This window comes from Trichoderma virens (assembly GCF_000170995.1).
Source record: "Trichoderma virens Gv29-8 chromosome Unknown TRIVIscaffold_83, whole genome shotgun sequence".
Lineage (NCBI taxonomy): Eukaryota > Fungi > Ascomycota > Sordariomycetes > Hypocreales > Hypocreaceae > Trichoderma > Trichoderma virens.
This window is the reverse complement of record NW_014013666.1, coordinates 689,371-716,890: the sequence shown is the minus strand read 5'-3', so window position 1 is coordinate 716,890 and position 27,520 is coordinate 689,371. Positions and strand designations below refer to the sequence as shown.

Sequence of the window (27,520 nt, the reverse complement as noted above, 5' to 3'; positions counted from 1 at the left end):
CACATACTCTACATCTACCACTTGTGTGTTGATGTTCGATTCGTGTATAGGAAGTCTGAGTTTCGAGCCGAAGCCGAAGCCGGAGCCGAGCCGAATTTCACGTCAAAAACCTGGCATTGTCGACCATGAATCTTGAAATCCTTGACTGCGCCCTCTCACTACCATCGAATACGCCCTCTTGCTACCATATGAGCACATTTGAGCTGAATTCTGTCTGATGACTGGTTCGATAAGGATGAAAACGATGTCGTGATACAGAAGGACACCACATTTTCGCCAGGACTCGAATTTTGTCATATTTAGCTTCGGCTTGACAATACGAACATTCAGCGAATTCACGCAAGATCATTGTTATACTATTATGACTTGTGAATCAGGACATTTATGATAAAGAACTTGGTAATCGGCGCAATCACCGCGAAGAAATAGAAATGCTGTTCCCTTGCAAAAGCAAATCTATAAAACAGGCGCAAGAACCGCTCATCTTTAGGCGGTCATGTAGAAACTAATTCAACTACATACAATGTTGTCTCAACGAATTTCTCGAACATCTGCTGATCTTGATGCACCTTGGAGACACACTCCTCGGTTCCAGAAGTACGATCCAGTAGCAAGCCCAGATGGGGTCATCTCATTTGCAACTGCAGAAAATGCAAGTCTTTCGCTCAACAACAGCTTCACTAAGCTAATATTTGCACCAGGCTCTTGTTACCAATGAATTAGAGCAGTTTGCAAATTCCGCTGTGAGTATAATAGCCTCAACTTACAGCTGATAACCCAATATGATATCCTCATGCTAAGGCAGCATAGAATGTGCACATTCCAGGGGCTGCTTTTATGTATGGATACAGTACCGCAGGTGGACAACGTTTCCCAAAAGCTCTAGCAACGCACCTTAATGAGTATTTTCATCCGTTCAAACCTCTCACAGGAAATGATATATTGGCAACTGGAACTGCGACGGCACTTCACGAGATTTTGGCTTTTAGCCTGGGAGATCCAGGCGATGGCATCCTTCTCAGCCGCCCATGTTACGGACGGTTCGAGCTGGACTTTGGTAACAAAGCAGAGATGCCAATAGTTTGGGCCGATTCCAACGCGGAAAATTGCTTTAAACCAGAAGTTGTCAAGTATCTGGAGGAGAAGCTGCTTGAATCAAACGCAGCGGGAACCAAGATCAAAGCCCTCCTTATTGTGAATCCACATAACCCTCTTGGTACATACACCGCTACCGGGAGAAGAAATACGTCTACTGACACTCTAATAGGACGGTGTTATCCAAGAGAAACTCTCATTGCTCTAATGGCGTTTTGTCAGAAGTATCGCATACACTTTATCAGCGATGAGGTCTATGCTTCTACTGTCTTCGAATCAGGAGAGCCTGACACGTATCCCTTTACGTCCGTACTCTCCATTGATCCAACAGGAATTATTGATCAAGATCTTGTTCACGTCGAATATGGCATGGCCAAAGATTTTGGATCCGCTGGCTTGCGAGTGGGAGCGCTAATTACCCGCAACGCCGCCCTCCAGAAAGGATTCACAAGCATTATCCGCTTTCATAGTCCCTCTGGCATGTCAGTAGCTATAGCAAGTGCCATGCTTGAGGACAGGGGGTGGTGCAGAAAGTTTCTAGAAACGGCACAGAGCCGGATTTCCGAGGCTTTCCGGTTGACCACGACTGAGTTATCTCGTATAGGTGTGAAATACTTGCGTGGCACAAATGCTGGCCTCTTTCTTTGGATCGATTTATCTCCTTATCTTCCACCTGAGAGCTCTAGCCTCTCTAAATCCGAGCGAGAGTTTGCCCTGGCTCAAAAACTGCTTGATGGGGGAGTTTTCCTTCATCCCGGTGAAGAGCACGCTCTTGAAGCTGGCTGGTTTCGGTTGGTCTATTCACATGACCCTGTTATAGTCCAAGAAGGCCTAAAACGGTACGTTAACTCATATTTCCATCATTATGAAGCCTTTCTAACTGTCGAAGAATCCATTCTGTTCTTAATAAACTATCTTGGTAGTCTCAGAGCTGGCATTCAGTCGACTCTGGAAGAACCAATACTTATTTTGGTCTTGAATACTGTGGAATGGGCAATCTTCTCGCTTCTTGCTTGCTACACTTTGTGATCAATCATTATACCACATAGCTGCGGCATAGCGTAGATGTTGGTAGGCCGCCTAATGATGAATAGATGATGAGAAATATAATCAACAATCACTTTTCTTAACTAGTTTAATCAGTGTGTATTTGAAAAGTTTACAGAATACTGGACTTTGGAGATGAAATTTTGAGTATATCTACGGCTCAGCCATGTATCTGGATGCACTATACCAAGTTATATAACAGTCCTTTTGTACAAGAGTCCTGGTGTATCTAATACCCGCAATGCTGTTTATAAAGACGCCATACAGTTCTTCCAAAGAGATATCCCCGTAGTATTAATTACCCAATCATGACATATACTTCAATTTTAGTAAATGACCCGCCAATAAACTAACTCCGGATCGCGAGAGAGTTCCAAGCGGCCGCTTATTTCCGATTTTGGATCTCGTAGGGGTTCTTGTCTTAAGTACGGGAGCTAATATAGTGTAAACTGTGATGCTAGGAGTTCGGATTGTTGCATGGCGGCTCTAGAATTCGAATTTTATATTTTGGTCAGGGAAGCAGTCTTCGCTAACATATATGATAGTTCATATAAGAACTCTATGTAGCAATTCGTATATAGATACACTCTCCGTAAAGAGATGGTGCACAAAATTGCCACCAAGCATCTAATCGCACTTAGAACGCGAACTTTTCTCCCACAAGCTCCTCACTCTTAGCCCACAGCTTCTCTCCCTCGCTCCAACTGGTGTACCACACTTTGGTACTCTCATGAATCTGGCAGTCGCTCAAATACACACCCCTGCCTTCCCATTCTCCATCTTCGCCTTTAATCTCAGGGCCGGTCTTCGCAAGATCCCCCTCACTTGCAAGTGACCTCTTTGCCGGCAGCGTTAATGCAGGGTCTACAGCAGCTACCAAGGTTGTGCTGGCGCCCTCGCCTAGCTTCTTGAAGACCATGCCCTTCTTTTTAAAGGACTCAATTCTCGCCTTGTAGTCCTCTGCGGGAACCTCTCGGCCGAGTTCCGTGACGATTGATCCAGGGTGTACAGCGAAGCTCAGTATACCATACTTTTCATACAGGCGCTCGTTCAGACCCAGGCTAAGCAGAACGTTTGCCGTCTTGGACTGCCCATAAGCGCCCATTGAGTTATAGCTGTCAGCCTTGAGAGCCTCCACTTCAACAGGCCATAGTCGAGTAATTCCGACGTAGTCAGGTTGCTCAGCTAGTGGCAATGTCCCATTGGCTTTTTCCCAGTTGATGTCGCTAAAGCGAATAGGGCTATAGTTGGCGCCAAAGGAAGAGACGTTGACGACGCGAGTGGCCCCCTTTACGGCACCGGGCTTCTGAGCGGCCGCAATCAACTTTGGAATAATCAAGCTCGTAAAGAGAAAGTGGCCAACGTGGTTTGTCGCGAAATGCCGCTCTATGCCGTCCTCGTTGAGCTGGCGTGTGGGCACGTTCATGATGCCCGCATTGTTGACCAGGATGTCAATGGCGGGTACGTCAGTCCATCCATTTAGCGTTGAAGCGGCCGCTCTGGCACCCTTTTGCGAGTTTAGATCGAGCTCAAGCACGCGGGTCTTGGTGTTGGGATATTCTTTGGCTAGAGCATCAGCACACTCCTGCAGCTTGGCGGGGGTTCGACCGGCTAGGATGATGAGTTCGGCGTTTTGAGATGCAAAAGCTTCGGCGGTAGCGTAGCCGAGGCCCTTAAGGTTAACGCCTGTGATAAGAATAGTTTTGCCTGAGATGACTGATGGAAAAGCAGCGGCTACAGCCAGGGCCGTTGTGTGAGGGCCAAACTCCGGGTGTGTTGTTGCTGAAGGCATTTTACTCTATTGACTGGATTTTTTCCCGCTTTTGTTATACCACAGTCCTTTAGATATATCCAACCAACCAATTCTATTTTCCAGGCAAAAATTCGACAGAAAACAAGAACTCCTATGCTTTATGTTGGGGACTCTCGTCTACTTCGTTAACCAAGAGCACACCTAATGCCGCTAAGTCCGTTTCCCACGGCCCCACTGCCGGAGGACGATTCTAGCTCCCGCGGCCCGGGTCCCCGTTGCTTTTTTCTGCTATCGAATCTTGCCTTTGGAAATGATTCCAGATCATCGTAGACGAACTACGCGATATTTCCGAGAAAGTCCGTGGCTAGGAGTCGCGACCTGAGCTGTGATGGATCCGGCATAGTGAGAAAGGGATTGAAGTATTCTCTTTACGAAGATATATCAGGAGGCCGAAGTACTTGAGATTGATGAAATGGCCGACATCTACTAATTTGATCTTCAGAGGCTCAAGATATATAGTGTAGTGCATCATTGAGAATTCTTCCTTCTTATTTACTCATAACTGATTACTCAACATTGTTCAGAATCACAAACTCCGTTATGTCTTTAATCGCGCCATACACAAACGAGCACCGGGATACCAACGGCCCCGGAGATGCGCGTCCTACCGCCTTCAAGATTGTGCGTGACCAATCTCTGGACGGAAAGCTCAGCGGAAAGGTGATTCTCGTAACAGGTGGCACTTCTGGCATCGGATTCGAGACTGTACGAGCGCTGCATGCTACCGGCGCGGACATTTACTTCACTGGCCGCGACGCTAAAAAGGGTAAAGAGGCGGAAGAAGAGCTGCGGAGTGATGGCAAAGCGGGGAAGCTTGAGTATGTTGAAATGGGCTTGGATTCTCTTCGAAATGTACGGGAGTTCGCTGCCGATTTCCTGAAGCGGACATCTGGCAAGCTCAATATTTTGATCTGCAACGCTGGTGAGTTGTGACCTTAATTGCACTGAGTGCTCTCTCAAATTTCCCTTTTCTCTTTTCTTTTCTTTTTTTTTTTTTTAACCATCTAGCTGACCTTGTCTGTTCAAGGTATCCGAGGATATCCCAAAGGAAAAACTGAAGATGGGTTTGAGCTGCACTTTGGAACCAACCACTTAGGGCATTTTGCTCTCTTCCAAGCTCTCAAGGATGCCTTAGTCGCATCAAGCACACCATCATTTCGTTCTCGTGTAGTGTGTCTATCGGCATCAGGCCACCGCCAGTCCGGCATCCGGTTTGATGACATCAATTTCGACCGCGGGAATGAGTACCAACCTCTGCTTGGATACGCACAATCGAAGACGGCTAACATATACATGGCCCTTGAGATTGAGAGACGCTATGGTGCCAGCGGCGTTCATGGGCTAGCTGTTCATCCAGGAGGCATCAGCGGCACGAGACTCAACCGAATGACGCCGATATCACAACTCAATGCCCTAACTAGCGACCCGGTTATCTCAAGGAGAATGAAGAATGCGGAACAAGGCGCCGCAACAACGGTATGGGCAGCTATATCTCACGACTGGGATAACAAGGGAGGCGTGTTTCTAGAAGATTGCCAACAGAGCGAGCTATGGAATGGTGACATGACGGCTTTGGCGCCTGGACATGCGGCGCATATTCATGATGCTGAGAGTGCAGCGAAGTTGTGGGATATAAGCCTGGAAATGATCGGATCAGATACCTCTAGATGATGCTTTATGAGTAATATCTCATCATATGCGTCGGGCGTGGTGTTAATAGAGAGGAGTGATGGATTTCACAGTGGTGGAATAGTTCCGATTAGGTACATGTAGAAGAGCAGTAGGCAGATGTATATGTAATTCGCCACATACCAGAGTGCTAGCAGCAACGCAACAGATACCATAGCTGACTACCTGCATGTACATCGTCCAATGAACCCTGTCGCTATATACGAGAGGAGTGCTTAATTAAGAATTGCAACGTGACGTGGACCCTAGTCGCAGCTCCTTGGTGTGTCTCGGAGATATTCCTTTAGTCTCGCATAGTAGAAATGGTGCAGCAACATCTAATATCTGCATAACATATGGAGTGCGGAGTTAATACGTTCGTAGGGGTAAGAAAATAGTATATTGAATCAGTTGATATCAAAAGGCTGCGCACAGCCCCTATTGGATTATCTCTCTCAGTCTAACAAATGACAGCATGCATTGGAAATAAAATGTCGATCATTTGACTTTGCTCTTCCATCTCCGATAATCACCCTCGTGATTTACACAATAGTGCTGATGATCTGGCCAGGGTAGCTGATAGGGTATTCGCTGCTGAAGAGTGGCACGCGCGCCCAAATCTCGTCGAGATGGGCCGCCAGCGCCGCGTGGTACTGGTCGGCATTGTCGAAATACATAAGTGTAGCAACGCTATATGGGGCACCACTGTCCAACTGGGTAATAGTATAGCCCTTCATACCATAGGGTTTATAGAGCGAATAGACCCAAGGGAATTGCGTTTGGTTATAGTAGTCCATGTCAAAGGTTGAATCGTAAGTTGCGTTGTGAATCGAGGGGTAGACGGCCATGGCAAACCAGTCGCCCACACTGCCGGCGCATGTAGTGACCTGGGCATTGGCCGAGTGCGAGAATACTGCGATGATAGGGGCGAGACTGTTGTTTAATTTACTTGTTAGATATCATGAAGCTAGGTTTTTATGTTGTTTGATGTCTATTTATAGCAATACTTACACCGAGGCTAATGTTTGAAGCTTCATTATGGCTTAACGTTTTAGCTTGTTTTATTAAAGATGAATTGGTTCCTTAGAAAGGCAAACAACAATTGGTTCTCTTCAAGGGGATAATTGGTTCCTTTTCTGGTGAATGGTATCCTTTTCTTGAATTGCAGCGACATAAAACGTCCTTTTATGTTTTCTCAATAACCCAATTCTTACCAATCATAGGTACATTTGCATTCATGATCTTCTGATGTCTACGCAATCTTCAACACCATAGATGATAAATGCTTACGCAACCTCCAAGTCTGCGAGGTGTTCGTTAAATCCATGAAAGATGGTCGTTAAGTCCATGAAAGACCGTCGTCCACGCAATCCCCAGCTGGACATTGTGGATAGCTATCCATCTTGGTTACCTCCCTATTATCCAATAAGGAAGCTATACAACTCATCTTGCAGACATGATACGCAACCCCTGTCACATGAATAGATGTATGAACCAGTAATGAAGATAGATTACCTTACAGCGCCTTGATTTCTCCATTTGCCAGTCAAGGATCATTCGAGAGCCAATTTAAACTTGTATTCATTTACTCATTCCTACGACTCGAACTAGGTGAATAGACGTTCCAGGTTCATGCATCACATGTGGAGTCAGGGAATCAAGCTTATACGACCGTAAGCGAAAGTATATTTAACTATCACTTGATCTCACTGTCTATTCCCGATAATTACCGTCCTATCTAGATAGTGGTGTTGGTGACTTCGCCAATATAGTGAGGAGGGAATTCGCTACTAAAGAGCGGCACACGAGCAAAGATCTCATCACCGTGGGCAGCCAATGCCTCCTCAAATTGCTCAGCGGTGCTAAAGTACATGAGCGTAAGAACGCTGTACGGGGCAGTGCGTTCCAGAGTGGTGATGGTGTATCCCTTCATGCCAAACGGCTTGAAAAGTGAGTAAATCCATGGCATCTGCTGCTGGCTGTAGTAATCCATGTCAAAGGTCGAGTCGTATGTTGCATTGTGAATCTGGGGATAGACGGCCATTGAGAACCAGTCACCGACATTGCCTGGGGCACAAGAAACTTCTTGGGCGTTGACCGACTTTGAGAGTACCGAGAACGTGGTGAAGAGATTGAGTGGAATTTTTACTTGTTAGTTGTCATAGGGCTGATTTCTGAGTGTGCAGGATATCTCATTGGGCTTGATCGATCTTACAGAGAGGTCAAAGTCTGGAGCTTCATTGCGGCTTTCTGATTGAATTCTCGATTAAAATCCAATGGTTGGTTGGTTTACTCTTCCTAGAGCAAATTCAGAAAATTGTGCTAATGTATTAAGGAGATGGTTGACTGCTCTGGAGGTGAATCCTGTGATGATTTTATCTCTTGAATTACAGCGACATCAAGCGTCCTTTTATATCCTTTTTTCGAGAGTGTTTTTGCCGATCTCATATTCACATTCATAATCATCAGATGTCTACGCAGTCTACAACATCATATTGTGGGTGATACCCTTCAACTTGCAAATTAAGAATGCAGGACGAAACATGGTCGGCCGCATCGCCACGCCCCTCAGTCCACGATTCCTCCATTACGGCTGTCTCTTAAAGATCCAAATAGGAAGCTCTACTGTTCAACTTGCGAAACATCACGAAATCCTCCCGTCGCATGCATATCCAACCAAATGACAGAATGGATCAGCTTGCAGCGCAAACATTTCCCAAAGCAGCAGTTGTAAGGGGCATTTCGAGAACAACTTAGCCTTACATGTGGTTCATTCAAGCGTACGCCCGAACAACGTTAAAAGAACGTCTCCTTGCATCGGCGTTAGACTACTTCGTCCAACCATTTCCCTTCCTTACACATCCCTCTTTGGGCATCAACTCCCACTGACCACCAACTTTGCTTTAATCGCCGTAGTTTATTTCAACTTTTAATGCCAAGGATGTCGTAATTGGACGCCTCCCAGAATTAAGGATTTAGTCAGCCTTCGCCAACCCCGCGTCTGCTGTCACTCGGACTTGCTGACTGGACAGGATCGGCTTTAAAGTCAACCTTATCGCCTAGCCTCGCCCAGCGACAGCGACAGTCACCGAAAACTGCATACCAGCTGAGACAAGGCCGTGCGTTGAATCGGAGAAGCTGAAAATTTGTATGTATGGGATATGTGCGGCGACTGCGGCCAAGTCGGATATGGAGCGACTTTCGTCGCCGTGTTGGAGTCAATTTAACGTGTATAATAAGGGGCCATTTGCTCTTCATTGTCTGAATTGTAATCACTCCAACTCACTCAACAATCACAACAATCACAGCAATCACAACCTCTTCTACACTAATAAACAAGACAATTCAATCACACCCAGTTCTTTATTCAAATCCTAAAATAGACTCTAATTCCACACACACAATAACAATGTCTGCCCCGTCCGAACAGACCCTGGTCGTCACCGGCGCCAATGGTTTCGTCGCCCTTCACATCATCAAGCAAGCCCTGGATCGCGGTTACAATGTCCGAGGAACCGTTCGATCCGTCAGTTCAGCAGGAAAAGTCCGCTCCCTCTTTGCCGACTACGGCAACCAGTTCACAGTCTCCATTGTCCCCGAGCTGAACAACAAGGAACTCTATGAGCCTGCCTTTGTCGGCACTTCAAAGCCTGTCACGGGCGTCATCAATGTTGCTGCTCCCTTCTCCCTGAAAGTCGATGACCCTGTTACTGGGCTGCTGGATCCGGCTGTTAAGTGCGCTGTTAGCATGCTTGAAGCAACTCGTGCATATGGACCTAATGTCCGTCGCGTTGTCAACACATCGTCCTTTGCTTGTATTCTCGATCTCACCCAGGGCTACCGTCCCGGATACACATACACAGAGAATGACTGGAACCCAATGACACATGATGAAGCTGCCAAGGCCGACAATGCCACTGCATACTGTGCTTCCAAAGCTCTTGCCGAGAGGGCCATGTGGGATTGGGTTGAGGCCCAGAAGCCCTCATTCTCTCTGACATCTATCAACCCTCCTTGGGTCTTTGGTCCTCATCTTAGCCCCATCACTGATCTTTCACACCTCAACGAATCCTCTGAGGCACTGTGGCGTCTTGTTGGTGCAAAGGACGTCCCTCCAGTCGACTTCGGCGGCTTCGTTGATGTTCGTCTCGTCGCCACAGCCCATCTCGAGGCCTTTGAGCGTCCCGAGGCTGCCGGCGAGCGCTTCATCTGCGGCCAGCACTTTGACTACCAGAGCGCGGTGGATTCCCTCCGTGAAACTCTACCAGAGCTGCAGAGCCGCTTGCCCCTGGGAACACCCGGTGCCGGTAAGACGCAGGCCATCTACCAGCTCGACGGAAGCAAGGCAGAGCGGGTTCTGGGAATCAAGTACATTCCCTTGGAGGTTACCATGAAGGATTCTTTTGCACAGTTTTTGCAAGCGGAGGCGTAAAAGATGCTTGGTCAAGCATGGATCCATAATTTGATAGAATAGCGCTGGGTTTGACGGAGAATTAGGCTCCTTCTTTTATCATTAATACGAAATATTGAAATGTTACTATTTACGTGTATCAGCGGAGCAGAGTGATCTATCACCTATCTATCCGAGGGAGATGTACGAAGTATATACTCTAATGCATAACTTTACAAGTGTGATGGATCTCTAATGCAGCAAAATGTCGTATCCATCCTTGGTGATCCGCACCTCCTCCATCCCGAACCCATACTTGCGTCGTATGAGTTCAAAGATGATCAGCCCGGCACTTGTGCTCGGTACTTGTCGAATCGTATTCCACCAGAATCCTCGATATAGCCACTTGCCCAGCTTCAGGCCTTCTGCTGACGCCTCGGCTGTACACACCGCCCAAGTCTCTTGGTATGCGTGGTAGTATGCTCGGAGCATCTTCCATCTTCGATGCGGTTGATCAGGGTTGGCGGCACGAGATGCGCGTAGGCGGGCAGCCTTTGCGTCCAGGTCTTCTAAATGGTCCCAGTGCTTGACCTGGAAATGCGTGAGAGGATGGAGAAGAAGCTGCTGGGCGAAAGAGGCGCTTATGCCTGCAGCAAGTAGAAACATGGGCTCTATAGCATAATGGGGTCGAATAAGCTGAATACCGCCTTCTTTGGGTCGATCAGTGGGACGCTTTGTCGCAAGAAGATCTACAATATCCTCCTCCAGACCCCCATAGTACCACGTTACAAAGCGATAGTATGATTGCGCCTTGATATACTCAAATGTGCTGAAAAAGATTGCACATCCGACGCTGTCTTTTACAAACGACACCCCCCATCCCGCAAATATGCCTCGAAGCCCAATTTCTCTGAGCTTTTCGGCACTAAACGTCCACATGCTTCGAGGCCGGCCGCTGCCGTCATTGGGCATCATGTCACGATGATCATAGCGTGCCTGCAATGCGTCCAACGGCGCTGCCAGGACGCTCTGCAGCCCGCCTGCGAGGAATCCAGCCATGAATGTAGCCTGAGGAGGCGGCGGAGGATAGACTCTCTTGGTAGCCTTGGAGCTTTCCTCGTGCAGACGGCCCAGGATCTGCAGATATCCCGTGTACAGCACCGCGTTGACGCCAATGTTAGCGATCAACGGCGGCATGATCTGGTGCGGCACAATGCCCCAGCCTTCATGTCGGATTGCCGACGTCAAAACGCCAGGAGTTGTGCTCCGCATCCACAGCCATGTCTGTCGGAGTGCCGCGACCAACCTCGACGGCGATGCATCTTCCGCAACAGCCTGCATCAGCTTCTTCGTCTGCTGGTGGTGAATCGTCCGGGCATACGCTAGATAGTCGACTCGGGTGCGGAAGAAGGACTTTGCCGGAGCACGGAAGTAAAAGGCAACGACCTGTGCACTGAGAGCCCGCACTCCGGCCGCCGAAGCTGCTGTCGCGGCATTGTTTCGAGGATGGCGATCAGGCAGCTCGACTCCCGGCGGGAGGACGGGGAGAACGCCGGTGGTCGAGTCGGGGAGAGGGGCCAGGATGGGAGCTTCAGAGCGGCCGGAGATCATGGCTCTTGCGGCTCGTTCGGCTCATCGTGGGAGAGATTCGGTCGGGTTTAGGAGATGCGCAGCGTGGGCATGAGAGGTCTTGTAGAGAGAGAGTCTGGAGCTGGGCCTGGAAGAGTCTGGCGGCTGACGTCGGATCTTGCTGACTCAGCTCCAGCGTTATCATTATTTCGACTCCAGCGATCTCTCTCCTCTCTCCCCCAAGCTAAATGAAGCTACATGTATTTAAAGTAAGTGACTACATATCCAGCATCGCATGATTCAACTGTAATAGCGATGAAAGAAAATACTAGAAAAAAGTAACCATACTTGAAGATGGCGATAGTAGCGGAACATCGAAGATAGTAATCATGGAAGAGATCAGAGGCATCGGGTAGATAAACAGTGGTTTCTCTACATATGTATCTATATGGTGTTTAATGTTGTAATCGCTGTGGTGTGGTTACATGTAGCTACCCGCTCAAAGAATGTTTACGACTCTCTGTCCTGGCGGTTGGAAAAACTCGGAATGATCCCCGCGTTTCTAAACCCCTGCGAATCGATCTGCCCCTCACTTTCCAATGAGGAGATGCTATCTCGTCATTACACGTACTGGTCAATAACCCACACTGTTACTGACATCTTCACAACTGTCTCCATCGCGGCAGTCTCATGTCAAGATGACGCAGCGAAGGATCCCCTTCATTGATGAGAAACCAATTGCTCCAGCTCCCGGTGTGTTAGAGACACGGCAAGAACCGGATCTCATCAAGCCATGGAAGCTCCCTCCTCAAAGGACATACATCTTCAAGAATGCAAATGTTGTCGATACATCAAACGGGAAAATCATCCACAACCAAGTTATCAAACTATCAGGAGGCCTGATCAAAATAATTGGCAATGAGCATGCGCAATTATTCCCCAACGACGCTATTGTGGTGGACTTGGCTGGCAAATATCTCAGTCCCGGGCTGATTGACTGTCATGCCCATCTGTCTTCTGTACCTGGAGAAGAAGGTCTCACGGCGAGTATAGTTCATCCCGATATGGCTGTTTCACACTTTCGTCAGCCTTATATGGCGGCGCAGGTGCTGTATCGAGGGTTTACTACAATGAGAGACACGGGTGGCGCAACGCTGGCTCTGAAGGAGGCAATTGCAGACGATGTGTTTCCTGGACCTCGACTTTTCATTGCCAACAAAGCTCTCTCGCAGACAGGCGGCCACGGAGATTCAAGATCCGCCCATGAAGCGTGTTGCGGTACCACGAATTGTCTTTCCACTATTGTTGATGGCGTGCCTGCCGCGATACATGCTACTCGAGAGCAGATCCGCATGGGAGCAGATTTCATCAAGATTATGACTAGCGGAGGTGTTGCTTCGCCGACAGATAGATTAGACCATATTCAGTTTACAGCTGCTGAGATCAGGGCGATTACCGAGGTCGCGGAAACGTACAACACGTACGTGACCGCTCATGCTTACACTCCTCGGTCAATCAGACATGCTGTGGACAATGGTGTCAAGGGAATTGAGCATGGCAATCTCATTGACAAAGAAACGGCAGAATATATGGCCAAGAACAATGTCTGGTTCACTCCTACACTTGTCACCTACCATGCCATGGGCTCTGACAAATACGCTGGGTTTCTACCACCAGCAAACCGTGAAAAGAACCGCCAAGTTCTGGAGCAAGGTCTCCAATCTCTGCGTCTGGCAGACGAAGCAGGGGTTACTATTTGCCATGGATCAGATCTTTTGGGGCCGCTGTGGATAGAGCAGAGCAAAGAATTCGGCATTCGGTCGCAGGCTTTAAGTGCCGTAAAGATTCTCCAGGGGGCCACCGTTAATGCTGCAAAGATGTTGGGACAGGAGAATTTCTTGGGTCAGATTAAAGACGGGTTTGCCGCTGATGTATTGGTGCTGAATAGGAACCCACTGGAAGACATTTCGATTTTGGATGAGCCAGAGAAGTACATTCTTGCAGTGGTGAAGAATGGGCGAGTGTATAAGAGCCGGTGGACGAAGCTGTCGGAAGACGTTGCTCCGGTTCGGACGATGGTTGAGTGATTTCAGGAACAGCTCACTTGTAATGGATTACATGAATAGGATATAAGCATACAGCTTTCTTGTTAAATACGCATTCCTTACCCAGGGATTCGCTGTCCAACACCTCAATGAGCACAGTACATGGAGTTAACTTGTCTTGGAGGGATGCAGAGGAAATGTCTTGACCTACACAATGATATTAATCTCTTCGCCAGACTCCCAAAGAGAATCCATCTTACTTGTCCAACCCTTTGTAAAGATACGACACGCGCCATTCAAAATGCCATGGAAACCGACAAGCAAAAAGAGCAAAAAAGAGCAAAAAGCATGCCCCCACTCAGATTTGAACTAAGGACCTCTGCATTACGAGTGCAGCGCTCTACCCCTGAGCTATAAGGGCTGACTTCTTATCGATAAAGGGTATAGATAATGACTTATAAGCAGAGCATCACAAATAGAAGTCCTTTCCGTTGACCAAAGAGAGCGTTTCCATGAAATCGATGAACATTGCACGTTCTTCCCATCATTCGCACCTGTACTTCTCATGTTGCCAGATGAAATAGAGCCATCTTATTCCTGAAAGCAAAATAACATATAAGTAGAGGAAAGAAGACGAAAGTACCAAAAATTTTGGTAGATAACACCATCCAATTTTGCGAGTTACAGCCCACACAAACTACTCTGAGTCCATAGATTTGGGGTGTAACCACGAATAAAGAGATGGCGCCAACAAAATTAACTATCCACAGTAACAATAACTGGCATTTACTTTGAGACAAACAGGGTGAAAGGTGCGGATATTAGCTCGGCCATTGGGCAACTGGTATGACTCACCAATTAAACATTAACTCCGCACTCCGTACGTTCAGGCAGAATATATAGACACCAGCCACCCAAGTTTAAGTTACATGACTGAATTTCCATAGAGAAACCATCATGTACAGCGAAACCATAATTTTAATCGGCCCAGAAGGGTCTGGCAAGTCTACTGTTGGAAGACTCCTGGCCAAAACGCTATCGAAAGAGTTGTACAGTCTTGACCGGCATCGCGACGAACTCTATGCACCGTACGACTACGATAAAGACCTTGCCGCGAAAATTTATGAGGAAAAGGGATTATGGCCGTTTTACCAACACTGGAAAACATTTGAATACAAGGCTGTCACACATATCTTGCAAAATGCCCGCCAAGAGGGCGATGAGTTTTATGGCAAGATTCTCGACTTCGGAGCTGGACATTCGGTGTTTGAGGATCCCCAAGAGCTGGAAAATGTCGAGGCATTGATTCAACCGTACGAAAATGTCATTTTAGTAATCCCATGTGACGATGCGGAAGAAGTAGTGAAGATAACAGAGGCAAGGAGAGGCCATGAACTTGGCCTCAACAAGCACTTTGTGGAGCATCCGAGCAACAATAGGCTTGCAAAACACATTATCTATACAAAAGACAAGACGGCTGAGGAATGTGCTGAAAGAGCGCTCAAGATTATCAGAAGAGAAAATGCAGCGTGTCTACCAGCCCTCACAACTACAGACGCTAATCCAGCAAAAACGGCTTAGAAGATTGGGATAAACAAGTCCCTCGGACGGTGGCAGGATTGATCAGGATTTGAAATAGCTTGATGATTGAACGAAATAATACATTTTATTAACTAGATATTATCTATAAGTGCTCTTGTGATGACGGCTGTGCGAAGAGGCAATCCATATTGAGGAATAACTAGTATTTGCTAATCGACCCTCGAAAGACGGGCACGCAAGTTCGGGAGTATGGCCACAAAAACACAATTTCTTAGAAGGTAACTGACCATGTAACAAATCCTTTGAAGTTAATATCATGGTGCACTCAAGAAGCCGCTTCGGGTTTCTTCGGTTCGCGAAGCATACACGTATGTGTGTAAGTTTCTCCATCACTAGTCCCAGGCAGTTCGACAGTAATCTCTTCCATAACTTGAAAGCCAAACTTCTTGTATAATGGAACGGCCATTGGAGAACCAGTCACCCAGCAAGCAAGACCTTCTCGATCAGCTAAGTCTGTGACCCAGCCCATCAGCAAGCTCCCCGCACCACGTCGTTGCGCCTTGGGATGTGTGCCAATGAGCTTCAAAACTGGAAGAATAGAGACTTAGTTTCAAGATCCAAAACAATTTGGTAGTAAAAGATAACACATACTAATTGCAGGCCGATTGCCCAAATCCCGTAATTGTGCCCTCGCAGCTCTACTACTAAAATCAGACCCAGAAGGAACCTCAGTCTGGGGTTTCGGGGCCTGCGGACGTTTGCTAATCATATCCTCTGGAGCATCTACTTATATTAGTCGACGAAATTGTGAGCTCAAAGTAGTATATGGCACAAACCAGTTGGAGTAAATCGATTGGGATCAATATCGGTGTTCTGAAACCCAATTTTGACCCAACCAACCAACTCCCCTGTCTCAGTGTCGACGACCTTTTTGTAAATATTAAGAGCTTCGCTATAATTTTTGGGCCAGCGGCGTATAAGGCCTGCTACCCGCTCATCAAATGTCTCGTGTGCGAAGGAGGCTCTAGAATAAGGGTCGCTGTTGAACGAGGTGGCATATGTGTTGGCATATGCCGCGGCATCTCCAAATCTCATATCCTCAAGCTGGAGCGGCATTGTGGTGTTGATAGCAGATGCTATTCGATCTTATTCGCTAGTGGCTTCGTAGGATTTTGGTCTTGCACGAGCACGCAAGGGTATAACTAAAGTATTCTTGAACGTTCTATGCGATCTAATGAACACACATCAAGTCTATGGGATATTTCTGACTTTCTAATTGTTAACAAAACCCTCATATACTGATTTTGTGCTTTCTTGATACCTACCGTGAACAAAGAGCAGTGGATTCTCCGCTTTCGATGCAAGAGAGGTGGCCACGCACTCAACCAACGTAACTGCAAGTCCCTGCAGCAATCCCCTCATGCTATTCCGTCCTTGGTTCGGCCCTTAATTTAGCCATGGTCCCATTTATACAAAGGACAGCAAACTTTTGAGAGTCGGGGTAGTAGGTACTGTGTTCTCGTAATCAGAATATTGAGTACCTGTAACATTTGATGCAATTCCATTGAAGTTGAGTGCGATAGCTGCCATCACCCATGTTCTCTCCCTAAAAGCTATAGAATTCATAGCTTAAATAGTAAAATATCGATGAGCAAACGTGAGGTGCCGTCCCTCATCGAATGCATGAGCAGCAGAATTACCACTAATAATGCCAATGGGAAAAAAGAGACAGGGTTCCAGCCAATGATGTCCTTCACATGCGTATTGGTCTTGTGCAAAGGAACATATATGAGTGAGCGCGTCGTCTATAAAAGATGTAAGTGGAACTCTACGCTCTCCACGAATGTTCCCATCATCATACAGGTAGCTTTGACTCTGGACTACCTGGGTATGTGCCCTACCATCCCAGCCCCTTTTCTTTCACTCTCTAGGGTAATGGATATGCACAAAGGCTTTTCTATCGAATATAATGGTAAGTCTTACTACAATAGCTGAGAAGCCAAAGATCATACCGTAATTCATTATAGGGCTCAAGTTTGTTTTGACCAATCTATGTAGCATTTTCTTAGCTTGGACTCAAAGCGCCACTACCTAGTTTTATTATTACTATTATTATGAATCTTATGTCTTGGTTTCGATCAGATGTTACACCGCACATTTACCTTCCCGCCCCGTAGGCTACCATAGTGAAGGGAGAACCGAGACACGGGAAAGGATGGTCGGAAACAAGACCAATAAATAACTCAACAGATTAAGATGACGAGCATCGCCAGCCGGGCTAGTCTACCGTGGCTGGCAGCACATTTGAAACATGCATGAATGACCTTATTTTGGGGATGGTTGCCTTGTACGTACGGATCAGGTTGCTTGATATTGAGTGCCCCAGGTCATAGAGAATGAGAACCCCTGGAGTGGGCGACTACCAGGCCTGAACAGTTCGCCGTCTACGTAAGTAATTTGACATGTGTCATCTAACGTTCCAACTTGTATTAAGAGAGCCGAATGCGAAAAATAATGGCTATAACGCTATAAGATCGACAGAGACAGCCTCTAGGGAATATGAGGCCAGTCCACTTTAAAGTGAGGCGCTGAGGAAGCTGACGTTGGGTGACACAAATATTGCTGCAAGGGTATCGACTCTGCTATTCCGTGCTCAATACGGAGTAGTCTGTTTCATATTAGTCGTCATATTATTTGCCGGATGTCACCATCGCCAGAGCGGTTCAATCTGTGTATTGGAGACTTGCTTGAACTGTTATACCCGCACGTGTAAATGTCGCTACGAAATTGGCTTTCTATCTCGCTCTGTTAACTGTAATAGCGTGCGTTATTAGTCCCCACGCTCGAAAGAGGTATATATCGGCTCATCTTTCGTAAGTAGGATGGTCTTGTGGGCGGAGAAACAGCTTTAACGCCGCTGTGGTCAAATTACGCGCTTTGTAAATAATAAACTTCTACGCGCTAGCGCTTGGATTTATCCCAAGTGATTTTTCACATCTACCCCTTAGCGCTTAGGCGGCAATACCTAATGGCCAATAAGTGTGACTCGTAATAGATCAAGCTGCGGGCCGATCCAAAATGGGCCGGTAACTTGTAGAGATTAAGCGCTGTCGATACTGCAGACCAGCGAAGGATTCCCATCCATACGCGGCATACATTACGCATTCATATATATAAAGAAGAAGACGTTTATTATAGCGAGGCGGTACCGATTATGTTGTTTCCCTGTATGCTTTTTGCCAGCTTTAGCTGTCGGGTCAGCTCTGTCTAATTCATCGCCAGTCTGCCTTCGCATCCACACTTTTTGAAAGGCTTTTTCGTTGTTTTATACCCTATCCTACCCAAATACTACCGATTTCTATAAAACGGGCATAAAACACCACAAAAAATGACCAATGTTTCCAGACCTCCTCCACGAGACCGTAGCGGCTTCAAAATTGCAATTATATGTGTACTGAAAGCAGAGTTTGATGCAGTTGAGGGTCTCTTCGATCAATTTTGGGAGCCTGATCACAATTACGGCAAAGCTGAGAAAGACCCAATCGTTTACCGCACGGGTAGAATTGGTGCGCATGACGTCGTTCTTGTTTTTCTACCAGGCAAGGGCAATATCCATTCAGCCAACGTTGCATCAAGTCTACGATCTAGTTTCAACAGCATCAGGCTCTGTCTGGTGGTTGGCACCTGTGGTGGTTCACCTTTGACAGTGGAAGATGAGCAAGAAATAATATTAGGAGACGTGATAATCAGCGCTGGGGTTGTCTATGCCGATTTTGGACAAGAATTCTGCGATGAACTTGTCATGGACGATAATCTGCAACACTCATTAGGCCGGCCTAACTTGGAGATCAGGGCATTCTTGAATAAACTGTCTAGTATGCGTTCTAATAGCCAATTGCGGAGTGATACTCTCGCATATCTCTCTCAGCTGCTTCAGAAGAAAAATTACGAGACATATCAGTATCCAGGCGCAGATAAGGACAAGCTGTACGAGAAAACATACAGGCACCAGCACCATATACCGACACAGTGTTCGATTTGCTCAAAAATTGCGGATCTTCGCGACCCGGTTTGCAATCATTCAAGAGCATTAACCTGCGACGAACTTCTTTGTGATGATAATATGCTTGTTCGGCGCAAGCGGCTCCACGATGGCGATGTCATGTCTAATAATAGTCAATTACATATAGTTGAGCCATTGATACATCTTGGCCTTGTTGCTTCATCAGACCAGACAGTGAGAAGTGCAATTCTCCGACAGAAACTCTTCAATGAAAAGGGAGTTATAGCGTTTGAGATGGAGGGAGCCGGGGTATGGGACACTTTTCCTACTATTGTCATCAAAGGGGTCTGCAATTACGCAGATAGTCACAAAACCAGGGGCTGGCAGAAGTATGCGTCTGCAACCGCTGCTGCGTGTCTGAAGGCTCTCCTGAGGCAATGGAGTGTTGTAGATCAGCCTCGAATTGTTCAAAGTGAGCTAGGTCAGTCTGGTTTTTGTGCTTACTGCTTGAATCAGGCTAACTCGGGACGATTAGATGTGTCTTTGAAGCATCTTCAAATGTTTCGAACTCAGAACTACGAAGATCAGAAATTCCGAATTCCCCGTATACCTCAGGGTGCTTTCCAAGCATTTTTTCAGCTTCCGTCGTACCTCAGCTGGTTTTCATCCAATGAGAGTGGTGTGTTATGTGTCTCTGATCCTGGCAAAGGGAAATCTCTACTGGCCAGGAAATTGGTAGATGATTTCTACAAACAGGGTTACTCTACTTGCTACTTTTTCTTCAAAAGGGGAGGGGACGATAACCAGGACAGCGCAGCAGCAGCCTTGTGTGCAATTTTACATCAGCTCTTCTGCAAGCACCGTGAGCTTCTTGAATACGCCAACAAATACATCGAAGAGAACGGATCCAAGTTGTGTACCCTTTTTCGACCTCTATGGGACATACTCACCCAAATCGCATGCCAGTCGAGAATCGGAACTGTCATATGTGTAATTGATGAAATCGACGAGTGCAAAGATTCTGACAGATCAATACTTACTGAAGCACTAGAAGATTTTCACATCAGTAGCAGAAACAAGCCTCAAACTGGGTCTATATTTAAATTCCTGGTCACGCGCCGGTCAATAAGTCAACAACCGCATAGCCCAGCCAAGAATACCCCTGAGGTTAGCTTGATACCCTCCTGATATTCATTTAGATGACGAGGATAGTCGAAAAATAGATCAGAACTTATATGAGGCACCAAATAAATCATGAGGGCCCAAATTACTGTAAATCAGAACTTTAAAAGCAAGATATGAAGCCCTAAAAGCAAGATATGAAGCCCTTTATGTTGAGGGAGATTGATGCAGTTCTAACAATAAGAGTTTCGTAGCGATACCCTGGCAACGACTACAAGAGCATAGCATCGTATAATTTCCACACTGGCTGCCGTTTTTTCACAACGATTGGCAAATTTATGTATAAGATAGCACCGACATCACTATTTCTACCAAGACCAGCTGCAATCGGGCTCACTACGTTATATATCGAGAATTACACCAAGCTGGGAAATATTAGTGGATGCTGAGAAGGCTTTTCAGAGTCACCACGAAGAGCTCAGCAAGCTTAGTATTGCCAGCGTGAAATGCTCGGAGGAGAGATGATACAATATCCTAAACACAGCACCATCCAAGGAACAGCTAATATTTATGCAATATGAACATTTCCCTCCTATTCATCCTTATTGTCGCTAGAGTAGCTTAAAGGCGTTAGTTGATCATTTTCATTATCAGTACAAGGTTTATGAACTTTCTACGGAGGCAAGATGACTCCAAATAAGATATATTTGAGTTAGTATAATGAATTTTTTACCGGTTCGCATGGTTATGAAGCTTACCATATTTTTATTGAGTGACATGGACTGCATAAGTCATACAAGTATGTGTAACACCATTATGAATTTTTCACTACTTGTGCACGTAATAAACGTGGGATGGTTGATTGGACATCATCCCCTAATAGTATACCGTTATTGTCTCAGATGATATAAGAAGTTGTGCATGTGACCATTGCATCATCTAAGTCGACGAATCAGAAGTTTATTTAATCTCCTACAAAATGAGACTGTCTCACCAGCGACTATGCAGGGCGCATTTCGGTAGAATCCTATCCCGTGTATTACACTTATCAAGTGGTAGCTTATGAACATTCGTGGCGGTCTAGAATTCAATTACTACTTCCCTTGAACACGAATCCTCCAAATATATCAAGCCACTAGGTAGGGCTACGACGCTATGTTAGGCAGTCATCATTATTGCGGCAAGGGAGTTAAGTGTTACCTGTCACTGTACGACGCTATTAGGCAGGCATCGGCTTTGATTGTATCCAACTCTTACACAATGTCTTAGGCGTCATTCGTTATTCATATGGCATCGTTTCCGGAACCATATGGGCCGCTTCTACCTATAAAGACACATATAAAGACCCTCTAATTCTAACTGCAATCCTCTACCTTCAAATCAAACCATACTTCAGCAAGCACAAGCACAAGCACAAACGATATCAAAATGTCATCAATCAGCACTAACAAGATCTACGTTCTAAAGAACAGCTTCACGGCCGCAGCCAAGATACTTTCTCTGGCAGGAAATGGCAACTCTCTCGCCATGGTAGATGCACATAACGTTACTTCCAACGGGCTCTGGTTCCTTACCCCAACGACCTCAGCTCGCTACTATCGCCTTCACACTCTTGCCAATGGCGTGAAGCAGGCACTTGACGTCGTCAATGACAATGGAGTAAATAGCGTCAACCTCCACTTGGCTAATACTGGAGAATACAGTGGCCAATATTGGAGATTCGATGAATGGCACACAAGCCCAGCCTATCCGTACCGGCTGAGTAACAGCTTCACTGGGCCAAATGCGCACCTGGATGTATACTCGGACACATTTGTGGCTCATCTGGCCGGCAGCGATTACTCTGGGCAGCACTGGGCGCTAGTTCCTGCGGACACTGTCATTGTCACCAGGTCTTAAAGAGGGCGCGCATTATCGCGAAGCTTCTCCTAGTAAGATCTTCACTCTTGACTATGATGATTGGCCGTTTACTGACTCAAACTACAGACCACTGTTACTCGGGCTTGGAGGGCACATCAAATCTTCGCTGTGCCAATGCTGTAGCGTCTTGGTTCAATATATCAGAAGTGGAAGAATTATTACGAAGTTTTATATATTTAATACATAAATGAATGTCCAATCCACAGAGTAACTTCTTTTTGATCATGTAGAAAAAGCTCCCAAGGTCTATCATCGCTTACAAGAAGTAGACGCAACACACCGCCGTACCTAACCTATATTCCCAGTGCACCACTGAGAAGCACCAAATGCAATACGTAAAGATAATGGCTTCGAAAGCATATATGGGACGCAACTTGGTACAAATTCCAAGAGAACAGCAAGTTACGGCAAGGAAGACTCAGGGGTCTCTTCACCGTCTTGGCTATTTTTTTCATCTAATCCATCACCGAAAGGTAACTCCTGAGATAATTGTCTGTTTAACTTTGCTGCTGCTCGTAACCGACGTTTTGCATATACACCTGGCTTAGGCCTGACCATTTTTGAAGGATTCGGAGTCGTCAGTGGTTTCTCAGTTTTGGCCGGAAGGGCGCTTTCGGAATGTGCAATTGCGTCAAGGACACGGAATAACCTTTCATTCTCAGCCGCGACACTCTCAAGTACCATTTTCCCGTCGCGAACTGCAATCATGATCAAGGCTTTGAGAGTAAAATGAGCTTTGTTTCCAGCGACATGGAGTTTTGTGTAACGAATATCGAATTCCTTAAGAAGATTCATTAGGCTACATCGATGCGACAGCTGTAGAGGGTGCTGTGCAGCCTTGACCGTATCAAGTATGTAACAAGCTCTATCTGCAATTTTTCGATCGATATTGTTAAAGAATTTCGTATTCTTTTCTATCCCATGGGCCACCAGCACATAATCGCGGCCCTGGGTAAGCAAAGAAAATCTCCTAGGAAGATCAGAGAGTTCTATAAAATCTGTCTTTCTAAAATGGAATGACTTGGCCGCACGCTTGCATTGTTTTGAGTCTGTGTTAATAAATTGATAGGACCTGATGGCGTCGCCAGGATCTTGCATCATCAGGCATCGAGTGTCGAAAATGGATATGCCAATGTGAAAACTCTGTCCAGGCAAAATCTTTTCATAGCCTTCTCCAGTATTGACATTAATAGAGACAAATAAAACATCTTTTATGGAAGTATCATCTATGTAATATCCAATTTGAGGGAGATCGTCTGCCAGGCACAGTTGCGAGGTCTCGAGGCGATATCCCAGGATTTGTCTGAGAGCGAGATTCTCCTCTCGCAGAATGCCGGTATGCTGTTCCGCAGCCGAAGTCATGTTTTGGGGAGTGTGTATAAAAGGTGGAAGGAACTTAGTATTTCCAGTATAGATGTTCTATGTCTGACAGAAGGTGGCTCGATAAGCTGCTAGAAATGGTTTACAAAGGATCATGTCCGCCCCTTGGATAAAATGATGAACTCGATTAGAATTCGGGTTCCACTAACTTAGAAAGCCATAAACCATGGGATTTGCAATCCATAACAAATAGAGTTACCGATAAAAAGCAACACACAGCTTAAGACTCCTTAGGCCAGAATAAACTCAACCACGGCGGACTCATAAAGTAAAAATATGACTTCAGTTGTTTAAACTTTGAGCCCTTCCTCAGTAATCTTCTTCTTCCATTGCCTCTCCATCTCGGCCAGATATTCTGCTGCTGCTATATCTTCAAAGTTCGGTATGGGGGCATTAAACGCGGGAACAACCCTTGTGCCTTTAGAGGTTGCCTCCAATATTGTCCCATCTCCATATTGCGGATTCTCCAGCAGTTCCAACATAGCATCTGCAATATCCTCTGCGCTGGTGGCTAACTCTGCCTTAAACAACTTCATTATTTCTGGATCATCGGTGAACAGTGGTGTCTATACCGTCAAATGTCGTCAGTCAAAGGCCATTGTCCATCATTCCAAGTCACTTCTACATACATTGACAGCCCCTGGCGCAATAGCCGCAGTACGAATGCCAACCGTATCCCGTAAATGGCCGAGACTTCGAACAAAGCCGTGAACGCCATGTTTACTGGCGTAATACAGAGGCGTTCCGATGCCGTAGAGATAGCCAGCCATGCTTCCGACAACGAGCAGCGACCCGGGAATTCGACGAGAGGTCCAATGCGCAATGGCGAGCTGGCTGAGTCGAATCGGATGTGTCAAGTTGACATCGAGCACAGCGTAATGACCCGGATCGCCATTCGCGTCGTCTCGAGACAAGCTATCTGGATTTGTCGCCGACTTTGGCGGGTTCCAGAAGGAACTCCATTTGGGATCGAAGATTCCGGCACCTGGCACGACAATGTCAACCTGCGGAAACGTAGCCTCGGCCGCTCGGGTTAATTCTGATAGCTGAGGCCACGATCTCACATCTGTCTTCTTGAATAAGGCAACAGGCCGGGAAGCTGATGGTAGCTTCGATAGCTCATGCGGATATTGCTTCAGAAGTTCTTGAGCTTCTGGACGTAGGCCCAAGTCACCAATCAAGACAGAGCATCCGCGAGAGAGGAGTTTCTTTGCGAATGCGAGGTTGATTCCTATAGAGCAGTCAGCCTAGGCTATGTCGCACAAACAAGATGTTATACCTGAACCGCCACCGGTGATAAGGGCATGTTTGCCTACGACAGAGAGTGCCATCTTATCGCTCAGGTGTACGAGATCGAAATGGTGGTGATAGGTATTGGTAGGTTACATGCTTCGGTTCCCCGCTTGGACTCGGAGCCTGATTTACACACGTATATATTCTTCTTGGAACAAATGTCTTGTGTTACATCGAATGCGCACGTGCTTAGGATCGCCCATTACGAGGGAAATCCAAAAACCTGCAATTGAAGGTCATTCTTCACTTTGCGCTGTACCCGAGAATTGATACTGCAATAGATGCACTCCTCGGCGCGAGACCCAATGCCGACTCTATCGTCTTTGCTTCTTCTATCTCAACTGCTACCGTAGTAAACCGCACGTATAATGGTAGACCTTACAGTATTAATTCTTCCTAGATCTCCTCGAGCAAGGTAATCATTACCATTCTCATAGACTTCAATACCTTGCCCTATTAAAGTCTACATCTCAATGTAACCGGCCGATAGAGAAGTAAAAGAGACATTGAATCAACACCATCCGACATGCAATTTTGAAGCATCTTGTATATCGAATATGTTCTAATTTAGACATAATATGCATATCCTATCCATTGCGCCATGTAATCCGCCATTTTTATCATCACTTGCATCTCAAAATCACCGCAATTCCACACAATCATGCTGCCTCATCTCGTCCATCGAGCCACTTGCTCATATACGGACCATCCAGCCAGTAGCCAAGTTTCTTGTAATAGCTTCTTACACCAACACCCGAAATAACGCTGATCTTGTCGCTTCCGTGCTCCTCCCTGGCTATCCTCTCAGCCTCTTCCATCAGCAGAGTGCCAAAACCTTGGTGCTGGAACTTGCGGGGATCACGCGCGTGAATGGGCACAGCAGTACCGTAAACGTGAAGCTCACGGATCATGCTGGTTGGCTGGCCGGTAAGCTCCTCTCGGTAGGTATACTTTTCGGTACATTTGCGGAGTCGGAGGAGAGCGACCAGGATATCTTGCTTGGGGTCTTCGTAGGCGAGGAATGTCTCCCATCCACCATTGGCAACATAGTCTCGGCGGACCAGTTCAATCTGGTTTGGTCTGATCTTGTGCTTGACCTCGTTGACTCCGACTTCTCTCGTCCTCACGTCTCGACATGTTGTACCAAAGTCCTTCATTCGGGCCAAGGCCAACTCTCGCAGGTTTCCGTTTTCGACACCAGAGGTGACCAATGGCATGGGGATATCTCTCTGAACACGGTAGATTCGTGTCCATGGGGGAATAAGTGCAAGAATACGGGCCACTAGATCGATCAGTTGGTTGGGGGTATAATTTTGGTATCTTCCAGTCCGCCACAGCTCATATAGACCTGTTCCTCGAATAACCAGCGTAGGGTAGATTTTCAGACCATCTGTTCTGAATGCAGGGTTTTCAAAGTATTCTCTGAATTGGTCAATGTCACGCTCCATTCCCACGTTGGGTAGATCCGGCATCATGTGGCTGACCACCTTGTAGCCAGCGTCCTTGGCGAGACAGAACGTCTCTGCAACTGCCGCCACTGTGTGACCTCGGTTGGTATCTCGCGCAACATCTTCGTAAAGCGACTGAACTCCAATCTCCAATCTCGTGCAGCCGTATCTCAACATGTCCGTAAGATGGGGCTGGAGGCAGTAGTCTGGTCGTGTCTCGATGGTGATGCCCACGCATTTGATGTTGCTCATCTCGCCGGCTTCAACTGCCTCGTCGACCTTGGATGTCTGGTATCCGCTGAGAGCATTGTGCAGCTGGGCGATGAAATCCTCTCGGTATGACTCAGGCAAGGACATAAACGTTCCTCCCATGATGATGTATTCCACCTTGTCGACAGAGTGTCCCAGTGACTTGAGCTGGTCTACTCGGCCTCGCGCCTGCTCGAAAGGGTCGTATCGTGCGCGGATGGCTCGCATTGAAGTCGGCTCGTATCCAGTATATGATTGTGTGCTGTACTCGAAATCGGAATCGGGTCCTCCAGGGCAGTAGACGCAAATATTGCCTGTGTATGCGATGTGCGGGCATCGATGCGGTTTACACATGACGGCGACGACGGCAATACCAGATGAAGTTCCTATTTTCAACTTAGTCTCTTGACTCCATCATCAGTTCGTTGCATCTTATTTAGTCTTACGGATGGGCTTTGCGATTAGTCGAGGGAGGATGTATTTCTTGTAGTGTTCGGGGATTGCGGCAATGATGGCCGTCAGCGGAGGAATATTAGCCAGCTTGTGCTTCTTTGCCAGCTTCGCGCGCAGCGCATTAAGGTTGATGTCTCGTCCTTGACGGCCATTCTTAGTAGCCTCGTGGTCCTCGATCAGGGCGTTGGCAAGATCTGCGCAGCACCGCAGGAAGCGCTCGCTCTCAGGCGCAAGCTCGACGCTCTTCTTCTGCGACGTCGCGACCGCCGTCATCGTGGCTGTGGCCATTGTGTCGTGTGTCGTGTGTCGTATGTCGTATGCGCTGCCTGTGCGCTCGTTCAGACGATATTGGTATTCGATGTGAATTTATTGGCTGGAGTCAGATTTGATGCCCCTCGTTGGTGTTTGATAAGAACTTTTGGCAAGACTATCGCCTCGGTGGGGCCGTTTTGATATCAAGCCAAAACATTAGCGTTTGCCGTT

General features: G+C 46.8%; 15 protein-coding genes across 15 annotated transcripts; 7 read left to right on the top strand and 8 right to left on the bottom strand.

Moving 5' to 3' along the window:
- Positions 1–523: 523 nt before the first annotated feature.
- TRIVIDRAFT_203716 (uncharacterized protein) lies at positions 524–2,434 on the top strand (the record flags this gene model as incomplete). Its single annotated transcript, XM_014098333.1, has 5 exons — positions 524–625; positions 724–743; positions 852–1,216; positions 1,268–1,934; positions 2,410–2,434. 5 exons carry the CDS (start codon positions 524–526, stop codon positions 2,432–2,434), a joined length of 1,179 nt encoding a protein of 392 aa, XP_013953808.1.
- Positions 2,435–2,779: 345 nt separating this feature from the next.
- Positions 2,780–3,934, bottom strand: TRIVIDRAFT_58297 (uncharacterized protein; the record flags this gene model as incomplete). The annotated part of the gene is made up of 3 exons (XM_014098332.1): positions 2,780–2,947; positions 3,011–3,274; positions 3,311–3,934. 3 exons carry the CDS (start codon positions 3,932–3,934, stop codon positions 2,780–2,782), a joined length of 1,056 nt encoding a protein of 351 aa, XP_013953807.1.
- A 561-nt stretch (positions 3,935–4,495) lies between these two features.
- Positions 4,496–5,626, top strand: TRIVIDRAFT_46238 (uncharacterized protein; the record flags this gene model as incomplete). Its single annotated transcript, XM_014098331.1, has 2 exons — positions 4,496–4,877; positions 4,983–5,626. The coding sequence occupies 2 exons, from the start codon at positions 4,496–4,498 to the stop codon at positions 5,624–5,626; spliced, it is 1,026 nt and encodes a 341-aa protein (XP_013953806.1).
- A 539-nt stretch (positions 5,627–6,165) lies between these two features.
- TRIVIDRAFT_156226 (uncharacterized protein) lies at positions 6,166–6,471 on the bottom strand (the record flags this gene model as incomplete). Its single annotated transcript, XM_014098330.1, has 1 exon — positions 6,166–6,471. The coding sequence occupies one exon, from the start codon at positions 6,469–6,471 to the stop codon at positions 6,166–6,168; it is 306 nt and encodes a 101-aa protein (XP_013953805.1).
- An 890-nt stretch (positions 6,472–7,361) lies between these two features.
- TRIVIDRAFT_68008 (uncharacterized protein) lies at positions 7,362–7,667 on the bottom strand (the record flags this gene model as incomplete). The annotated part of the gene is made up of 1 exon (XM_014098329.1): positions 7,362–7,667. The coding sequence occupies one exon, from the start codon at positions 7,665–7,667 to the stop codon at positions 7,362–7,364; it is 306 nt and encodes a 101-aa protein (XP_013953804.1).
- Positions 7,668–9,032: 1,365 nt separating this feature from the next.
- Positions 9,033–10,055, top strand: TRIVIDRAFT_68007 (uncharacterized protein; the record flags this gene model as incomplete). The annotated part of the gene is made up of 1 exon (XM_014098328.1): positions 9,033–10,055. One exon carries the CDS (start codon positions 9,033–9,035, stop codon positions 10,053–10,055), a length of 1,023 nt encoding a protein of 340 aa, XP_013953803.1.
- A 52-nt stretch (positions 10,056–10,107) lies between these two features.
- On the bottom strand, positions 10,108–11,624 carry TRIVIDRAFT_181721 (uncharacterized protein; the record flags this gene model as incomplete). The annotated part of the gene is made up of 1 exon (XM_014098327.1): positions 10,108–11,624. The coding sequence occupies one exon, from the start codon at positions 11,622–11,624 to the stop codon at positions 10,266–10,268; it is 1,359 nt and encodes a 452-aa protein (XP_013953802.1).
- A 656-nt stretch (positions 11,625–12,280) lies between these two features.
- TRIVIDRAFT_193489 (uncharacterized protein) lies at positions 12,281–13,669 on the top strand (the record flags this gene model as incomplete). Its single annotated transcript, XM_014098326.1, has 2 exons — positions 12,281–12,337; positions 12,374–13,669. 2 exons carry the CDS (start codon positions 12,281–12,283, stop codon positions 13,667–13,669), a joined length of 1,353 nt encoding a protein of 450 aa, XP_013953801.1.
- Positions 13,670–14,584: 915 nt separating this feature from the next.
- On the top strand, positions 14,585–15,208 carry TRIVIDRAFT_68004 (uncharacterized protein; the record flags this gene model as incomplete). Its single annotated transcript, XM_014098325.1, has 1 exon — positions 14,585–15,208. The coding sequence occupies one exon, from the start codon at positions 14,585–14,587 to the stop codon at positions 15,206–15,208; it is 624 nt and encodes a 207-aa protein (XP_013953800.1).
- A 286-nt stretch (positions 15,209–15,494) lies between these two features.
- Positions 15,495–16,285, bottom strand: TRIVIDRAFT_68003 (uncharacterized protein; the record flags this gene model as incomplete). The annotated part of the gene is made up of 3 exons (XM_014098324.1): positions 15,495–15,757; positions 15,821–15,952; positions 16,006–16,285. 3 exons carry the CDS (start codon positions 16,283–16,285, stop codon positions 15,495–15,497), a joined length of 675 nt encoding a protein of 224 aa, XP_013953799.1.
- A 2,272-nt stretch (positions 16,286–18,557) lies between these two features.
- Positions 18,558–19,613, top strand: TRIVIDRAFT_46137 (uncharacterized protein; the record flags this gene model as incomplete). Its single annotated transcript, XM_014098323.1, has 1 exon — positions 18,558–19,613. A coding segment is annotated over one exon (1,056 nt), but the record flags the coding sequence as incomplete, so codon positions are not given.
- Positions 19,614–21,673: 2,060 nt separating this feature from the next.
- On the top strand, positions 21,674–22,411 carry TRIVIDRAFT_231364 (carbohydrate-binding module family 13 protein; the record flags this gene model as incomplete). Its single annotated transcript, XM_014098322.1, has 2 exons — positions 21,674–22,225; positions 22,281–22,411. One exon carries the CDS (start codon positions 21,723–21,725, stop codon positions 22,191–22,193), a length of 471 nt encoding a protein of 156 aa, XP_013953797.1.
- A 484-nt stretch (positions 22,412–22,895) lies between these two features.
- TRIVIDRAFT_17436 (uncharacterized protein) lies at positions 22,896–23,570 on the bottom strand (the record flags this gene model as incomplete). The annotated part of the gene is made up of 1 exon (XM_014098086.1): positions 22,896–23,570. A coding segment is annotated over one exon (675 nt), but the record flags the coding sequence as incomplete, so codon positions are not given.
- Positions 23,571–23,884: 314 nt separating this feature from the next.
- Positions 23,885–24,925, bottom strand: TRIVIDRAFT_46591 (uncharacterized protein; the record flags this gene model as incomplete). Its single annotated transcript, XM_014098321.1, has 3 exons — positions 23,885–24,160; positions 24,224–24,825; positions 24,874–24,925. 3 exons carry the CDS (start codon positions 24,923–24,925, stop codon positions 23,885–23,887), a joined length of 930 nt encoding a protein of 309 aa, XP_013953796.1.
- A 621-nt stretch (positions 24,926–25,546) lies between these two features.
- TRIVIDRAFT_46168 (uncharacterized protein) lies at positions 25,547–27,310 on the bottom strand (the record flags this gene model as incomplete). The annotated part of the gene is made up of 2 exons (XM_014098320.1): positions 25,547–26,970; positions 27,031–27,310. 2 exons carry the CDS (start codon positions 27,308–27,310, stop codon positions 25,547–25,549), a joined length of 1,704 nt encoding a protein of 567 aa, XP_013953795.1.
- Positions 27,311–27,520: the final 210 nt, after the last annotated feature.